The 17,671-nt window shown below is 39.9% G+C and overlaps 3 protein-coding genes across 3 annotated transcripts; 1 reads left to right on the top strand and 2 right to left on the bottom strand.

Moving 5' to 3' along the window:
- Positions 1-141: 141 nt before the first annotated feature.
- Positions 142-2,491, bottom strand: LOC134877815 (retinoid-inducible serine carboxypeptidase-like). Its single transcript, XM_063903473.1, has 5 exons — positions 2,284-2,491; positions 2,090-2,203; positions 1,878-2,015; positions 532-695; positions 142-362 (listed from the first exon to the last, which is right to left on the bottom strand). Exons 2-5 carry the CDS (start codon positions 2,145-2,147, stop codon positions 300-302), a joined length of 423 nt encoding a protein of 140 aa, XP_063759543.1. The 5' UTR covers positions 2,148-2,203; positions 2,284-2,491; the 3' UTR covers positions 142-299.
- Positions 2,492-3,980: 1,489 nt separating this feature from the next.
- Positions 3,981-11,053, bottom strand: scpep1 (serine carboxypeptidase 1). The gene is made up of 13 exons (XM_063903471.1): positions 10,903-11,053; positions 10,599-10,738; positions 9,567-9,656; positions 9,305-9,460; positions 8,300-8,374; positions 7,524-7,596; positions 7,302-7,339; positions 6,742-6,870; positions 6,126-6,210; positions 5,932-6,045; positions 5,720-5,857; positions 4,374-4,537; positions 3,981-4,204 (listed from the first exon to the last, which is right to left on the bottom strand). Exons 1-13 carry the CDS (start codon positions 10,949-10,951, stop codon positions 4,142-4,144), a joined length of 1,314 nt encoding a protein of 437 aa, XP_063759541.1. The 5' UTR covers positions 10,952-11,053; the 3' UTR covers positions 3,981-4,141.
- A 707-nt stretch (positions 11,054-11,760) lies between these two features.
- On the top strand, positions 11,761-17,209 carry coil (coilin p80). Its single transcript, XM_063903030.1, has 7 exons — positions 11,761-12,037; positions 12,815-13,766; positions 14,868-14,966; positions 15,162-15,209; positions 15,285-15,354; positions 15,901-15,989; positions 16,786-17,209. The coding sequence occupies exons 1-7, from the start codon at positions 11,787-11,789 to the stop codon at positions 16,831-16,833; spliced, it is 1,557 nt and encodes a 518-aa protein (XP_063759100.1). The 5' UTR covers positions 11,761-11,786; the 3' UTR covers positions 16,834-17,209.
- The last annotated feature ends 462 nt before the right edge of the window (positions 17,210-17,671 follow it).

Below are 17,671 nucleotides of genomic sequence, written 5' to 3'. Positions count from 1 at the left end.
CCCTGCTAAGATTATGCAAAACATGTGTTCATGTTTTTATGATTTGCCATTCAAACAGTTTTCAATCAAATTAGCAATCATTTCAGATATGTAGTAAGGACAGTTGATGGTGTTTTAGTCAAAGAACCACTCGGTGATTAAAAAGAAGTGCCTTTATTGTTTTTTGGCTGAAAGTTAAACAGGTCAGTGTTGTAATCACATAGCTCAGAGTGTTGATTTGGTTTAGCAGAAAATATAAAAAAGGATCGTGTCATCATCGAGATTGTCAGAGCCATTCCAGCTGGCAACCGAGTGGGAGATTAAACCTGCTGAGTGATCATCTTCATCATCAGCAAGGCCATCGGGCCCTGGTCTGAGGGGATCTGGGACATAAAGACTCAAGTTAATCAACCAAAATATTCCATCATGAGAAAGTAACAGGAGTTCAAAAATATCCTCACTCTAAACTCTTGCTAAATAATGGACGTAAATGTGCCTCTGAGCTGGGTTAAACATATCACCAATACGCAACCACAAATGCCAGTGTCTTACCATGTGACCTGCTTTGAGGATCCAATAGAAGCCAAAATTCTTATAGGTCTTGCAGAAAGCTCCAGTTAAACCTGTTGAGATGGGATCGTTCAGGGGGGTCCAACTCAGATTGTTAAAGTGAGGTAGCCCCTCCCACTTCAGTCTCTTCACCCACAGCTCCTGACCTGTGACAAGAAAAACAGACCATGTGACAGGAAGTAGAGACCAAAGGCGCGCTTCAGTAACCATGCTTTAAAGTGGCGCAGTGATGAAGGGATTTTTGTAGGCCTACCTGGAGATCACAAAAATCAATGGGATTTTTCCACTGGATTTTGAAATGTTAGCCAATAAAGTCTATAAACAAACTACACTAGGGTCACATGGCTGCATGTCAGCACCGCTAAGCTAAAGGCAACTTATGATCGTCATGATGGCGTTTAATAGTGTCATTTAGTCACTTGTTAGCCACCACTGTTTTTGAGACACAAAAGCTTTATATGTTTGCTAGAGCAGTGTTTATTGATTTACTAAATCAAGACAAAACATGGCATTTTGTAAGCTGTTATTAACCACAGACCTTTTTTTGGGAATCTAGCCAAAAAAGTAATAAAATGCCAACTCATTTCCCAGTTAAGGACTCATTCCTGCACCAAATTAAACCCTTACTATAAAAGTTCTACGCTATACGTCAAATGCAACATGCTTATAATACCAGGATGTATCTGGTCCCATTTTACAGTGCTTTCCATGCTATTCTTACCCACAATCCTTTGCTCATGGGATACACTAGTAAGTAATAATCCCCTAAAATGCTAACTTTGTGCAGGCAGCTGCATTACATGGGGAAAAAAAGCCATGCAATATGGAAAGCAGCCCATGTCACAGAAGAATAGACCATGTGACAGGAAGTGCCCCGCTGCACCGAAAGCAAAAGTAGAAATACTGCACTGTAAAAATCTCAAGTTAAAGTACAAAAGTATTGGCATTAAATATAATTCAAAAATACTAAATGTTCCAGTATGGCCCATATCAGATTTAAATATTGCATGTTTGTATTATAATTATGAATGCATTAATGTCAGCGTTCAGTTGGTAAAGGTGGGGATTATTTAAATTGCTTGATCTACTGCTGGGTTGCTTAATTTATAGTAATCTAATGGTTGATTAATATTCGGTATAACAAATCAATACCCGCAAAGTACATTCATTTTGTTTAAAAAAAACAACACAGTACAAAATTGCCTTAAAGATTTGGTCAAAGTATTAAATAGCAAAACATGAAAATACACAACTTAATCACAAGTAAATGTACTTAGTTACATTCCACCGCTGCGGCTGCACTTAAAGTAATAGAGTGAGGGAGTTACCCATGGTGTCCACGATGAGATCCAGCTGGCCGTTGTACACAGTGAGGTTGACTCCGGCGCTCAGCAGCTGGTCCACTACATCCACCACAGGCCTCATGAAGTCTCCTGCCATGTTGCTGAACACCTCCTCTGCCTGGCCTAAAACACACAAAGACACAGTATAAAAAGAACATGAAAAGCATGCATGTAGAACTAAAGATACGGTACAGTACCTCCCCAGGTGACGTTCTGGGGGATGATGCCCAGTTTCTTTTTGATCGGCCCATTCATCAGCTCGCTCAGTGATTGGCTGTGGAGGGGTCGGATATGGCGACGAACCTGGAGAGCTGTGGGAAACACCACTTCTTAGATTAATAACGGACCTATGAGTTATCGGCAGTCAGTTTTTAACTTGCTGGGCTCTTACTGATGAAGTTTTCTCCTGCTGCTAGGCTGCGGCTATCATCCGGCTCCTGGGTCAGGATGTTGTAGAAGTTGACGCCATTGGAGTTCTGACAACCAAAACAAACACATGTTTATGATACTTAAATGTTTAGTTTGGCAGGATAATCTCCACATATTTACACAACTTGTATTATGGTTTAAGCGGAAATAAATCAGCAGAAGTGAAAAGTTTACCTTATAATATTACACTACATCTCTGACGCATGTCTTCACGTCACCAGCGCGAAGCTACAGGCGGCTAATGTTTGGAGTGATGCGTTTCATAGTCTTGTTTAGCAACTTGTTAACAAAAACTGTTTCTATAATACATGGAAGCATCCGAAGTTCACAAGTGGGGTATTTCATGTCTGAGAAGATAAATCTTATATGCTTGTATGAGCCACAGACCTTTTACCAAAATCTACCTGGAAGTGCTAACTAACTTCCGTGTTTAGGACTCCCTACTGAAACACGCGTAAGTTGACATGAATCATGGCCACGGTTACTATACAGCAGTAAGGTTTAACGTGTAGAATAACCGCTACGAGCAGAGATTATGGCTCTGTATGTGAGAGGGACCCTATGGGGGTGTATCGGTTTACAGACGTATCACTTGACAAGATCTACCTTTCTATACCACATATACACCACATATTAATGGATTAAGTTTAATTTGTATAGCACTTTTATACTTGGATCCAGCAATGTGCTTTATAATATCTATGTTAACTATAGGGGAACATTGTAAACTGAAAAAACTGAACTGAAGGATTATTTAAAAAAAACTTTGTTAAAGACTATTACAAACAAACTACATGCTGTGATTGCTTTCTCTTAAGTATTCACTAGTCTTGTCAGGCCAGCTCTTTTTGGCTTAACCAGGTACATCATGGTCAATTCAGGAATAATGCTTACTTAAATCAATTTGTCAACATGTTCTGAATTTGATAATAAAAATATCTGTGAAAAATTAATTTCGTTGTGATTTAAAAAAACAGAATTCATTATAGGTTTTCCAAGAAATACATAAAACGAAAACAGTGTGGCAGTACACAGACAAACCTTTATTCCACTCCAGCATGCTTTACTCCAGCACATTAATATATAATTTTTATTGTGTGTCTGGTAAAAGGATCACTTCTAACAAAAAGACAATTTATCATGCATTTTGTCCCATAAACCACAGATGATGAATGGCAGCAGGACAAGGCTATAACTATGCTAATGCTATCAATTGCAATGACCTGTGATTTTTAACCATCTTACTTTAGTGTAACCATGCTAACATGTACTAAATATCATTAAACATGTGGTACACTGAGGCTGAAGGAATGTAATTTGTTGTGCAGGTTTTGTAGGCATGTTGGAGCCATACAAATTTGGACTAAAGGAAACTAGCCCAACTATGTAATAAATGTTAGCATGCAAACATGCCAAATCTGTTATACCTGCTAAACATTAGCATGTTGGTATATGTTTTGATGTATTTGGTGACAACAAGCAATACGTTCATATACACACACACATTACCAAATAAATATCCCTGCTAAGATTATGCAAAACATGTGTTCATGTTTTTATGATTTGCCATTCAAACAGTTTTCAATCAAATTAGCAATCATTTCAGATATGTAGTAAGGACAGTTGATGGTGTTTTAGTCAAAGAACCACTCGGTGATTAAAAAGAAAGTGCCTTTATTGTTTTTTGGCTGAAAGTTAAACAGGTCAGTGTTGTAATCACATAGCTCAGAGTGTTGATTTGGTTTAGCAGAAAATATAAAAAAGGATCGTGTCATCATCGAGATTGTCAGAGCCATTCCAGCTGGCAACCGAGTGGGAGATTAAACCTGCTGAGTGATCATCTTCATCATCAGCAAGGCCATCGGGCCCTGGTCTGAGGGGATCTGGGACATAAAGACTCAAGTTAATCAACCAAAATATTCCATCATGAGAAAGTAACAGGAGTTCAAAAATATCCTCACTCTAAACTCTTGCTAAATAATGGACGTAAATGTGCCTCTGAGCTGGGTTAAACATATCACCAATACGCAACCACAAATGCCAGTGTCTTACCATGTGACCTGCTTTGAGGATCCAATAGAAGCCAAAATTCTTATAGGTCTTGCAGAAAGCTCCAGTTAAACCTGTTGAGATGGGATCGTTCAGGGGGGTCCAACTCAGATTGTTAAAGTGAGGTAGCCCCTCCCACTTCAGTCTCTTCACCCACAGCTCCTGACCTGTGACAAGAAAAACAGACCATGTGACAGGAAGTAGAGACCAAAGGCGCGCTTCAGTAACCATGCTTTAAAGTGGCGCAGTGATGAAGGGATTTTTGTAGGCCTACCTGGAGATCACAAAAATCAATGGGATTTTTCCACTGGATTTTGAAATGTTAGCCAATAAAGTCTATAAACAAACTACACTAGGGTCACATGGCTGCATGTCAGCACCGCTAAGCTAAAGGCAACTTATGATCGTCATGATGGCGTTTAATAGTGTCATTTAGTCACTTGTTAGCCACCACTGTTTTTGAGACACAAAAGCTTTATATGTTTGCTAGAGCAGTGTTTATTGATTTACTAAATCAAGACAAAACATGGCATTTTGTAAGCTGTTATTAACCACAGACCTTTTTTTGGGAATCTAGCCAAAAAAGTAATAAAATGCCAACTCATTTCCCAGTTAAGGACTCATTCCTGCACCAAATTAAACCCTTACTATAAAAGTTCTACGCTATACGTCAAATGCAACATGCTTATAATACCAGGATGTATCTGGTCCCATTTTACAGTGCTTTCCATGCTATTCTTACCCACAATCCTTTGCTCATGGGATACACTAGTAAGTAATAATCCCCTAAAATGCTAACTTTGTGCAGGCAGCTGCATTACATGGGGAAAAAAAGCCATGCAATATGGAAAGCAGCCCATGTCACAGAAGAATAGACCATGTGACAGGAAGTGCCCCGCTGCACCGAAAGCAAAAGTAGAAATACTGCACTGTAAAAATCTCAAGTTAAAGTACAAAAGTATTGGCATTAAATATAATTCAAAAATACTAAATGTTCCAGTATGGCCCATATCAGATTTAAATATTGCATGTTTGTATTATAATTATGAATGCATTAATGTCAGCGTTCAGTTGGTAAAGGTGGGGATTATTTAAATTGCTTGATCTACTGCTGGGTTGCTTAATTTATAGTAATCTAATGGTTGATTAATATTCGGTATAACAAATCAATACCCGCAAAGTACATTCATTTTGTTTAAAAAAAACAACACAGTACAAAATTGCCTTAAAGATTTGGTCAAAGTATTAAATAGCAAAACATGAAAATACACAACTTAATCACAAGTAAATGTACTTAGTTACATTCCACCGCTGCGGCTGCACTTAAAGTAATAGAGTGAGGGAGTTACCCATGGTGTCCACGATGAGATCCAGCTGGCCGTTGTACACAGTGAGGTTGACTCCGGCGCTCAGCAGCTGGTCCACTACATCCACCACAGGCCTCATGAAGTCTCCTGCCATGTTGCTGAACACCTCCTCTGCCTGGCCTAAAACACACAAAGACACAGTATAAAAAGAACATGAAAAGCATGCATGTAGAACTAAAGATACGGTACAGTACCTCCCCAGGTGACGTTCTGGGGGATGATGCCCAGTTTCTTTTTGATCGGCCCATTCATCAGCTCGCTCAGTGATTGGCTGTGGAGGGGTCGGATATGGCGACGAACCTGGAGAGCTGTGGGAAACACCACTTCTTAGATTAATAACGGACCTATGAGTTATCGGCAGTCAGTTTTTAACTTGCTGGGCTCTTACTGATGAAGTTTTCTCCTGCTGCTAGGCTGCGGCTATCATCCGGCTCCTGGGTCAGGATGTTGTAGAAGTTGACGCCATTGGAGTTCTGACAACCAAAACAAACACATGTTTATGATACTTAAATGTTTAGTTTGGCAGGATAATCTCCACATATTTACACAACTTGTATTATGGTTTAAGCGGAAATAAATCAGCAGAAGTGAAAAGTTTACCTTATAATATTACACTACATCTCTGACGCATGTCTTCACGTCACCAGCGCGAAGCTACAGGCGGCTAATGTTTGGAGTGATGCGTTTCATAGTCTTGTTTAGCAACTTGTTAACAAAAACTGTTTCTATAATACATGGAAGCATCCGAAGTTCACAAGTGGGGTATTTCATGTCTGAGAAGATAAATCTTATATGCTTGTATGAGCCACAGACCTTTTACCAAAATCTACCTGGAAGTGCTAACTAACTTCCGTGTTTAGGACTCCCTACTGAAACACGCGTAAGTTGACATGAATCATGGCCACGGTTACTATACAGCAGTAAGGTTTAACGTGTAGAATAACCGCTACGAGCAGAGATTATGGCTCTGTATGTGAGAGGGACCCTGACAGTGAGGTACCGACCTGCTCCACCACCGTCTCCAACACCGACCACAGCTCTGTGGCCTTCTCAAACTGCTCCTGTTCCACAGCACGCTTAACCGCTGCCGCCGCACTGCTGACCTCTGCCAGGCCCACATCATCCAGCAAGGACTGCAGACATAATGGTAAGACTTATGATTAGAGGAGACAGACAGACAGACAGACAGACAGACAGACAGACAGACACACAGTTTTTTCAGTGTATGGCATTTCAGCAAGAAGTATATCATTATTAAAATGAGATCCAACTCTAAAATCCGCTACATTTAAGTTGGTAAAATGGTAACATTAATACAATAAATAGTGATATATATATTGTTCTGTAAAAAGGCCATTTTGATAAATATTATAATCTTTTTATGTTGGTAATTTAATTATATTTTAAAGCCCATACCCTTGTAGTTTTACTTGACATTTTGAATGCAGGAATTGCAGGGTAACAAAATATTTCTACATTCTATATCTCCATCACTACTTTTAGTAGTAGAATGTCTGTGTATTCCACCTCTGAAGATAAGGTGTGTCTAAGGTTTGTTACTTACAGTGGTGTAGAGGTACGGGCCCCAGGTCATGACAGAGTCTGTGGGTGAAGGAAAGTATTTTGACATCACACCTTTGATAAAGTTTCGATCACTGTCATGAATTTTACTTCTTCCATTTGCCTGTCATTGGTGAATAAAAGTAACAACTAGATAATGCTGAGCAATTAACCAAACTGTCTATTTCTTTTTTTTAAATGACCCAAATTATAAAAAGATACTGACCCAGGGGCGAAATCCAAGAGTCCCCAAGAGCCACACCAGCAAAGTTACATTTCACCTTCCCCTGTGCTATAGCCTGGAAATAGAGGGCACACATTAGAGTTTTACACAGTGATGAATCCTGAAGATTTTCATCATGAAAAAGCAGTCTACAAAAGCGGTTTGAATAGGAGAACAAAATACATTTAAAAAAATACAACACCAACTGCTCTAAAACTATTTAAGAGGAGCCGTGAAAAGGAGATTGAAATCAGACATGTAGCCGTTGCTGTAAAAACTAAACTCTAGTCACTGACATATTGGAAAAATTGGCGTTGAATAGTATTAAGTGTACCTAAAAAACAATTAGCGGTACACTTCTCAGAATTAGGTTTTTGACATGCAGGTCTCTTAATAAATGGAATCTGCTTTGGTCTATAAATGGGGCAGATGAAATGGGTTGTGAAAAGGAGCAAATATAGAACAAGTATAAAACTATTGTTAAATTAAAATAAATGTTAAGAGGTAGAAATATACAGAAAAAGTACATACAAAAATATGACAAATTAAAAAAACAAAATGTGCAGTATACTAAATCTGAAAGCAAATGAGCCGTTTAATTTTAAGAATGGTAGTATTGAATAGAAATGTGCAAAATGAAGTATTATTGTCATTAAATGGATAAAGCAGAACATTTTGGTTTATTACTTTTACTGTAGAGAAACCCTTGCTGACTCATCATCACATGCCAGCTGTTTAACACGGGACTTTCCATCATCACTGAAGGACTCTGAACTCACCTTGTTGAGCTCCAAGGAGATCGCAGCGGCCATCTTCCCTCCATACGACTCAGAGAAGATGTAGAAGGGCACGATCTGCACAGAGTACAAAAAGCAAAGGCTGCAACCATGACACATTAGAGATACATATAGATAGTGAACAGTTTCTCCTCTTCAGCAAACAAAGGCTTAGAGAGGATACACTGGGCAGCTTCTGTGGTATCATGTTCTGCTATAGTCTGGAGTTTTAGTCCTCATATGTCCTTAAACTATTGTTTTAAAATTCAGCTTGTAGTGATGTTCTGTGTGACACAAATTCAGGTTAATCAGATGCTGCATTAAAAACCATGTGATAAACCTTTAACACATGCATCTCTGAAAATGTAACAATTGGACCAACTGTTTAAAAAAAGGTTCAAAGGAAAATTAGACAAAAAAAATTCACAACATAAATAGTGTATCAACTTTGTCTACAACAGTAAAATGCAATGATAATAATAATAATCAAATAAATTCATATAATTATACATCACTTATAAATGCCATTGTTCTGCAGAATTAGTACTTCTGTACTTTTACTGTAATGGTGTATTTTGACAATAATGTATTGCTCCTTTTAGATATACATGCAGGACTTTTACTTCCAACAGAGAATTTTTTACATTTTAGTATTGTTTCTTTTACTTAAGAAAAAGTACTTCTTCCAACCCTGCCCGTAGGTAGATTTGGTTTGAGGTTAAAGACAAGGTGACACATTTAAAACACAGAAAACAGGCAAATCTATAATAAATACATCCAGGCTGCTACAACATGTTCATTTAAGCAATGGCTGCTGGAAATAAAGCTGCTTTTATATTGCTTTGTTCGACAAGTCGGGACTATTAACCTCCAGCCTCAGTGATAAAAGTCAGTTATACTCGATCAGCATGTCTGGAGTGTTAAGAGTTTTAAGCACGAGAACCTTCAGTGTGTAATAAAATGAAGCAGGTAAACATGTTTCATTGTTCAGTACTTTGTGGGACAGACCTGGAAGTCCGCTCTCTGTGTGAAGAATTGTTGCAGCAGCACCAGCATGTCCGAGGCCACCGTGGCAACGTTGGTAGCGAAGGCATCAGGCCGGTCAGTGTAGCTGAAGCCCGTCCCCACAGGGTTATCCACAAACAGCACGCTGGCTGCCTGCACCTGAAGCAGCCGGTTAACCAGACGTCAACAACGTGACCATCATCAGAGTTCAAACAGGAACTATTTGTTGAAAGATACAGTGCTCCAATAAAAAGGCCCATCTTACCCAGCTGGTCTTTCTGGGCTCCAGGTCCCTGTCCAAAGGGCCGATCTCCTCGAAGTTCCCGAAGCCACTTCCTGATCCTCCTGGCCCCCCCTGAAGACACAAGGGCAAACTTCCTCATCATCATCATCATCATCATCATGCTTAGCAGAGGGTCTACTTCCTACAGCAGCAGTCATATTTACATTTAAATAGCTGTATTTCCTAAGAGTTTCTTTCAGCTTGTTTATTTTTACTTCATGAGTCAGTTTCTGCTTTGCAGCGACCCTGCTGTTAGTCACTCAGTCACACTACAGAAGGTTTTTATAGCCAATGCTCATAACATCAAGCTACCTTTCAACTGCTTTAAACAAACCACAGCAATGTTCAATGTTAAGCTAGCCCTAAACCCATGGACGTCAATTTCCATATTCTATAATCTGAATATCAACTTGCGAAAGTCTTTTCTCATCAGTTCTGTTTTCTTAGTAACTTGATTTATTGAGAACAAAATATAAAAACCTTATAATCTAACAGCTCTAATACTGTGCAAATGTCCCCCAATGCCAAATTCCCTATCTCTCAACGATTTTTAACTTTGGTTGGTTTCAAATACACTGATGTGAGTAGACCCGGCCAAATGTGAGTGATGTAGCAGCAAACTTGAAGTGTCTACCCAAACTAATTAAAGAGAAAAAAAATTAATGTAATTCTTAAAGTCAAGAATATTAAACCCATTATATGACATGTCCATGGACTTTTGCTTTAATCCAAAGCAATTTACATACACCTCAATAGATCACAGTCATTTGGGGTTAATTGTTTTACCCACTGATGTACTCAAGTACAGTACTTACATTTTGCTATCTCCGCCTGTGCCCTGAGCCACAGCTGAACATCCCATCCACTACCAAGTCTGCTGAGAGCCCGCTTTGGAACGCTTTGCCACGCAACAATGATGTCAATTTCGACAAGGATTCAGGCAGAAACAGTTTTCTGTCCGTCATGTGAAACAGAAAGCAGACACATGATGAAAAGAGGAAGCAGCACTCCTACCTGCAGCCATAGGATGAGAGGCAGCTGAGTGGGCCCAGCAGACTGCCCCTCAGAGGGGTACAGCCACCAGAACATGTGGGCCCCGTCCCTCACCGTCACATAGCCCCATTCCTCCTTAGCTTCCAGGGGGCTGCAGAGACCTGCACACACATACACACATTTACATTACACACACACGTCACTGAGTGTTCACTTACCGTATAACTTACAGCCTGTAAGTTACAGGCGCAAGAAGATATTAAAGTTAACTATCGTTTAGGAGTTGGCAGTTTAGAATGTTGGCATGAAAACAGTAAGGACTTACCCGTATTGACGACAAGGGCCAGCACAAACAGAGTCCAGACTGCTGCCATTGTTAGACTGACTCCGCTGTGCCCGCTGCTGCTTTAGTGCTACAAGAAATCACATGACCAGTGGGGAAGTCAGGTGACTCATGGCGTGCTTTTTATTTTTGTGTACAGTCTGTGATTTGGAACACTCATTTAAGAGCATTTCATTCATCCCTTAAAGCTTAGGGACACTATTGTTGGTGTTGCAAGCCACTGTACATCCTGGATTTCTCAAACTTGCCTTCAAAGACATTTGTACGAAAAGCATTTCAATGAACTACAATTCCCTTGAGTCATTGCACAACATGTTGTTGTCTGCATACGGGTGGCGCGGTTATACTCTGTCTTTGTGTGGTCACCTGATAAAATAATATTGCTATGCATGGAGACCATTATTATTATAAAAATAATTATCATAGTATAATATACATGTATATTGCATTATATAAGCTGCCACCAACTGCATCCTCGCCACCAGAGGGCAGTGTAACCAAAGACTTCAGATAAGTCTGTTGTCTTAAGATAAATACAATTACTTTATAGTAAATAATGTATGTATAGCATATTGGCAGAGCCATATAAGTCTCTGATTGGGTATATACAATTTATATTCAAATTGCACATCACTTTAAAATCAGTCAATTTAATATTTGATAGATTTGTATTTGTTTATTTATTTAATTACTGAACTTTTGGCTCTTTTTTTCAGTCTCTTTCTGGTGAATTAAAAACAGTAACATAGTAAGTGTGAAACATACGTATCTAAATTATTTTTAACACTCTTGTTCTGAAACTCCCGGTTAGAAATACCGTGACTGCTTCCGGCGGAACAGAGCGGTGTTTTGGTGTTCTCGTGCTCATGGCTACCCACGGTAAAAACTTTATCCGCGTGCGCCTCCACTTCGACTACCCGCCGCCGGCTGTGGCGGGATGCCGCATGTGCTGGCTACTGGCGGACCTGAACACCTGCCGGGTGGTGGCGGACCTGGAGAGCCTAATCCTGGAGAAGTTCGGGTTCAGCCGCAGCAGCATCCTGCAACTGTTCCTCCAGGACTGCTACCTGCCGCACACCGAGAGTGTGTGTGTGGTGCGCGATGACGATAGCCTCAGGTGCGCGTGTCCCTCTGTCGATAATACTGTACGCATCATATTGTACTTATAGTACTGTTCACATAATCCTGTGCCAATAGGACTTTTCCCATGCTACTGGACCTGTATTACTGCACCTACGATGCTGTACCCATAGTACTGTACTTACATTACTGTACCCTTGATGCTGTACCAATATCTGTAGACTACCAAAAATAGTACTGTACACAAACTGCTGTACTAAGAGTACTGTACCCATAATAAGTGTAGTAATACTAGTAATATATCCCAAAAAGGGGATTAATAGTATATGTCATCGTATAGTTGTACAATAATATATTGTACTAATGCTACTGGTCTGTAATGCTGGGTGGGCTGGATATATTCAAACCTATATCCGGGTTTTGTATTCTCACCGTGTTTATGGGTTAGGCTACTGTGTTTAATGACATATTTGTAAACCCTTTTTATATTCTAGTTTATACTGGCCAATGTGCTGGCATGTTGCAAATTAACCTATAAACTGAGTGCCTTTATAAACCATATACATTTTTGGGAGAAGTTGATTTCCTGTTTTTAAATAATCTATTAGAGCTACTGAAGCCAGCTGGAGTTAAACTTACCTAACCTGGTTTCCCCTCTCAAATCCCTACCTCACTGTGCTTGATTCAGGAAGGTTTTCTTGGTCAAAAACTCTGTCTAAGGTCAACAAAGTCTTAAACTCCAGGGATATAAATATGTATTTTATATACCATGTTTGACTCCTCCTTTTTAAAGACTTGATTTTTGATTCTCCAGGGTGAAGGTGGACTCTCTGGTTCATCTTAACGGCCACAGCAGCGGTCCAGATGCAGCAAGTGAAAACTGCAAAAAGAGACAGAGACCCACAGAAGAGGAGGAGTGTCCAGAAGAGAAGGCAGTGTGTGTGGAGCGGAAGAAAAAGAAGAAGAAAAAAAAGAGTGAGGAGAGTGTGGAGACAGATACCAAGCAGACTTTGGGAGAGGACAGGAATGAGATAAAACAAAAGGACAAAAAGAAGAAGAAGAAGAAGAAGAAGAAAAAGAAGGCAGAGGAACCCCCCAAAGCAGCTGCTTGTCCCCCAAAACCCCCACCTAGTGTAGAGCAGCCAGCTAAAAGCAGCAAGAAGCCCCCAGTGACAAAAGCAAAGAAAATCTCTTCTGACTCCAGCAGCAGCAGCAGCGAGGATGATGAAGCTTCTAAAAAACCAGCTGCCAAAAAACCCACACCCAAAACGCCCTCCTCCACTCCTGCTGCTTCCAAGGCACCTCCAACCACCAAACCCCCCCAGTCTAAACCATGCCCTCCTACGTCATCCTCTTCAGAAAGCACCTCCTCTGATGAGACCCCTGCTGTGAAAAGCCTGCCCAAAACAACTTGCTTAACTTCCACTGCCCCCAAAGCAGCAATAAGTAAAGGCTCCAAACCCCAGCAGGCCACAAACGTTGCACAGAAGAAGGCAGCAGCGCCAAATCACCATGAAAACGCAGCGTCTTCTGACTCGGACAGTGAGGATGATATCAAGCTGTTGATCCACCAGCCGATGCAGCAGCCGAGCTTCGCTGTGGGCAGCATGTCACTTTGGAGAGGCCGGGGACACATGGGGCGGGGGAGTCTTGCAGAGCACGGCAGGGGTGGGGGTAGAGGGGTCCTCAGTGGGTCCAGCTATAACGGATTCAAAGAACCGTCCTGCCGCACTGACGCACTGACCAACCTGTCAGTGGTCCTCCAGGTGTGTCTCGCATTAATGTCTGTGATTCAGTGGGATTTCAGTCCCTGCTTAGGTCATGTTTTAAATTTGAGTTCTAATGACAAATAAAGAAGTAAAGCCAAATACAGTTTCCCCAAAGTACCCCAAAGTTATAAAATGTATAGTACGGGTCCCCAGCACATAGAAACTGCTGGATGCTAACTTGCGTATGTTGGGCAATTAGCATAAGTTGCATTATTTAGCATATGGACACAATAGTTTAAAAATTGGCAGAGCTTATTGAGGATGTTGAAACCATTTCTGACATTTTCAAAATCAAAAATTGAAGCTTTAACCAGAAAGGGGCCATACTTGTACTCCCGTCGGGCTGATTTTGATAAAGTTTGGTTTGATTTTTTTGGTTTTAGGGGACTAAAAACTGCCATTTTTTTGTCTTAAATTGTCGGAAATGGGCTTGGCATCCTCAGTATATCTCAGAAACCACAACAATTTGTCCAAATCAGCCAAACCATTGTTTTGCTATTGTCTGCATATGCTAATTAATTCAACTTGTGCTAAATGTGCAAATTGCCCAACATATAGAATAGAATGCCTTTTATTGTCACTATACACATGTACAATGAGATTAAAAGCAACTCATAAAATATAACACTTACAACAATTAGTGCAAAAAAGGGGGTAAGGGGGGTAAGGTAAGGAGCACTGAGACGCCGTGTACCTTAACAAAAAATAAATATAAATATGATGCTATATACAGTGTAGTGTGGGTTATTGCACATTATGAAATATGGCGCAGTAGTGGAATTTCACAATAATATCGATAATATTAAATCGATAATATTAAAAATTGCACAGTAGTGGGTAAAAGAAAGTCCGGGGGTTGGGGGGTTAGATCGTAGAGTCAGTTTCTGAACAGGAGATGGCGGCTGAGATATGCAAGTTAGCATTCGGCAGTTTCTTCATGTTGGGGACCCGTACTATACATTTCTCACATCAAACTTCTGGGTACTCAACAGTCAGTTGCATGAAGGAAATCCTCTGTGTGTTATCATCTGGTTTTATATTTGTAGACGTGGTCAGTTCTGCACCATTCAGCAATACTTTGTTCCTCCCCTGTTGTAGAACGAAGCAAACGGAGCAGAAGCTGCCCCCAAACGGGACTACAGCTCCATGCCTCTGTTGGCCGCCCCACCTCAGCCAGGGCAGAAGATCGCCTTTAAGGTAAGACTCACTAACTTTATCCCATGGCTAGCTTGTTGGTGGATAGCTGAGCAGAGCAGAATGTCACTGTCTTGTAATCCCTGCTGAAAATAATGGGTACTCCCCAATTACCAGTAGGTGTAATTCTGTTTAACAACTCTTTTTCACATTTAATGTACTTACAATAATACAATAAACATTTGTGTGTGTTCACAGTTACTGGAGCTAACTGAGAACTACACCCCAGAGGTATCAGAGTACAAGGTAAGTGTGATTGTCTCTGACCTCATCATACTGGAATCCCCACACTACTCACCCACATGCCGCTTCTCATTTTAGGAAGGAAAGCTTGTGAGCTTTGACCCAACAACCAAACAGATTGAGCTGGAACTTCTTTATGCTTATCAAGGTAAGAACCCTTTCAACACTTGTACAGTATTTATCTTACTCTAAAATGGCAAATTTAAATTGAACGTGTCCACATTCAAAAAGGTTTTCCTTGCAAAACACATGCTTAAAGCAAATATCGCATTGCAGTACTCGCACAAGTTCGACTGCGAGATGATTTGTATTCCTCGCGTCACTCAAACTAGACGCTCCGACAGAAGGCCAAAATGACCTTATTTAATGTGATTAAAAAGCAAGAGTATGTCAAAAACACATACATATTTCTAACGATTAAAAAGCCTGAGTTAATGTTTTGTCAGGTCTGTAAGCAAAATTGCATCAATTCGTTTCTTCCATGACTAATTTGATCTGGGCACAAACGCTTTTTTCTTTGTGTGAATGCACCATCACAAAGCTCAGCACGGGCTTCCAGAATCATTGGTTTTCATAAATAAAACTTTAAGTCTACCATGGAGAGTATCATGGTTGTCGTTGGTTGCAAGCAGACTGGTTTTCTGTTATGGTACACACATTTTCGACTCCTCATACATTGCTGCTTCTCCCTCAGCTCCTGTAGAGCCGGGCAAGTTTGACCTGGTGTATCAGAATGCAGACGGCTCTGAGAGCGTGGAGTACGCCGTGTCCAGAGGCTCTCGGGTAAGCTATTCAGCAACTGCTCTATTGTTAAAGGAATCGTTTAACCTTAAGGGAAGGAGAGGTGAAAGGATGGAAATCAATCTCATGTCTGTTTGTCAATTGTATATATTTTCATACAGCTCCAGAAAAAATTAAGAAACCACCCAAGCATTATCAGTTTCTCCGGTTTTACTATTTATAGGTATGTGTTTGAGTTAAATTAATTTATTGTATTGTATTCTATAAACTACTGACAACATTTGTATGTGTTGGAATTCAAATGACACTGGAATGGCTGCCATACATGTAAAGATTGAGAGTTAAGAAACATTCGGAGAGGTCTCTTAATTTGTTTCCGGAGCTGTATATAATAAGGGAACTTAAAAAGAATATATGTATGTAACAGCAGAAGAAAATGTCCAATAAAAAGTAAGAATTAAATCAAATATTTATGCAAACATAAGAAGTTAAAGTAAAAACGTGCACATTGTACTACAATATATAACAGCTCGGTTCATCTATGCACTTGAACAGACACAACATTTATATATATCTTCTCATCTCAAACTCAGATAAGGGTTTTTTTCCAAAAATGTTAGGTGCCAGTGCGAAGAAGAGTAGAAAGTTGCTGCAGACGCAGTAGCGCTGAGATCCTAAACTTAAAGCAGGACTATTTATGTATACTGAAATGCTGGTAGAAAGCCTTTAATGCCACAGTGATGGCGACAAGTATCTACTCAATCAATGTGGTGAATTAATGATGCCATACGTATGAGCATATTCGTAGTTGAAAAAATGTCCTCATCTCCTCCTACAGGTGACCGAGCGCTGGGACTCCCTGCTGGAACCAAGGCTGATCCTCTAAAATGGATCAAGCTGTTTCTCTACTTGTCTTTATTCAGGATCCTTCAGCTTGTACTTAAACTGGGGAGTCACTGCTGTGCATTGTACATGACGGCTAAGGAATGTGATAAAGGTTAATTATATTCTCTCTGAAGTACTGCTCAACAACTCCTCATTTGTACAGAAAAGCTAGTGTAGCTTGTCAGTATTGACACGTGGAATACGTTTGCATTCGAATTTGGGAAAGATATTAAATAATTAGTTTTGATATGTTGGTGGAATTTGTGGCTTCCAGGACAGAGACATAATGGTTTTATGGTTTTTACAGTATTGTGTTGATATCAGTCTTGTATAAACAGTTTTTCTAATAAAATTCTTTGTATATTGTTTTATTCCAATGTTGTAATGCTGTCTTTGATGAAAAGCCATTTCTTCCAGAAGAATGACAGGAATGCTTTCAGAAACATATTGATTCCCTATGCCGATGTTATGAAATTGGTCATCTCAAATGTAGACTTACAGCATCAAATGTATGAAACAAGGCAAATCCTGAATCCTTACTCTCCCATTTTATTATCAGGAAAGGATAAAGTGCCTGCATTAAATCCAACTGATTTTAGTCAAAAAGAACTAAACACAAATGCTGAATGTGTATTTTAGTTATTTTTATAAGGATTTTTCTGGAGCTGTGTCGCCACCATTGTCAGTTTTCTCACATGTTTTTTTAGCTGCTTGAACCATATCTTTTTTGCATTGCATTTTGGGATACAAATGACACAAGCGACAATTAAAGGATTATATCTACTTTATTATCTATTTTGTTGAACTTGGCTCTACTGCAGCTTTACAAACAGCTGAAT

The sequence above is a fragment of the Eleginops maclovinus genome, chromosome 16 (assembly GCF_036324505.1).
Source record: "Eleginops maclovinus isolate JMC-PN-2008 ecotype Puerto Natales chromosome 16, JC_Emac_rtc_rv5, whole genome shotgun sequence".
NCBI classification, from domain to species: Eukaryota; Metazoa; Chordata; class Actinopteri; order Perciformes; family Eleginopidae; genus Eleginops; species Eleginops maclovinus.
The sequence above is the reverse complement of the archived record's forward strand: the minus strand, read 5'-3'. Positions and strand labels throughout refer to the sequence as shown.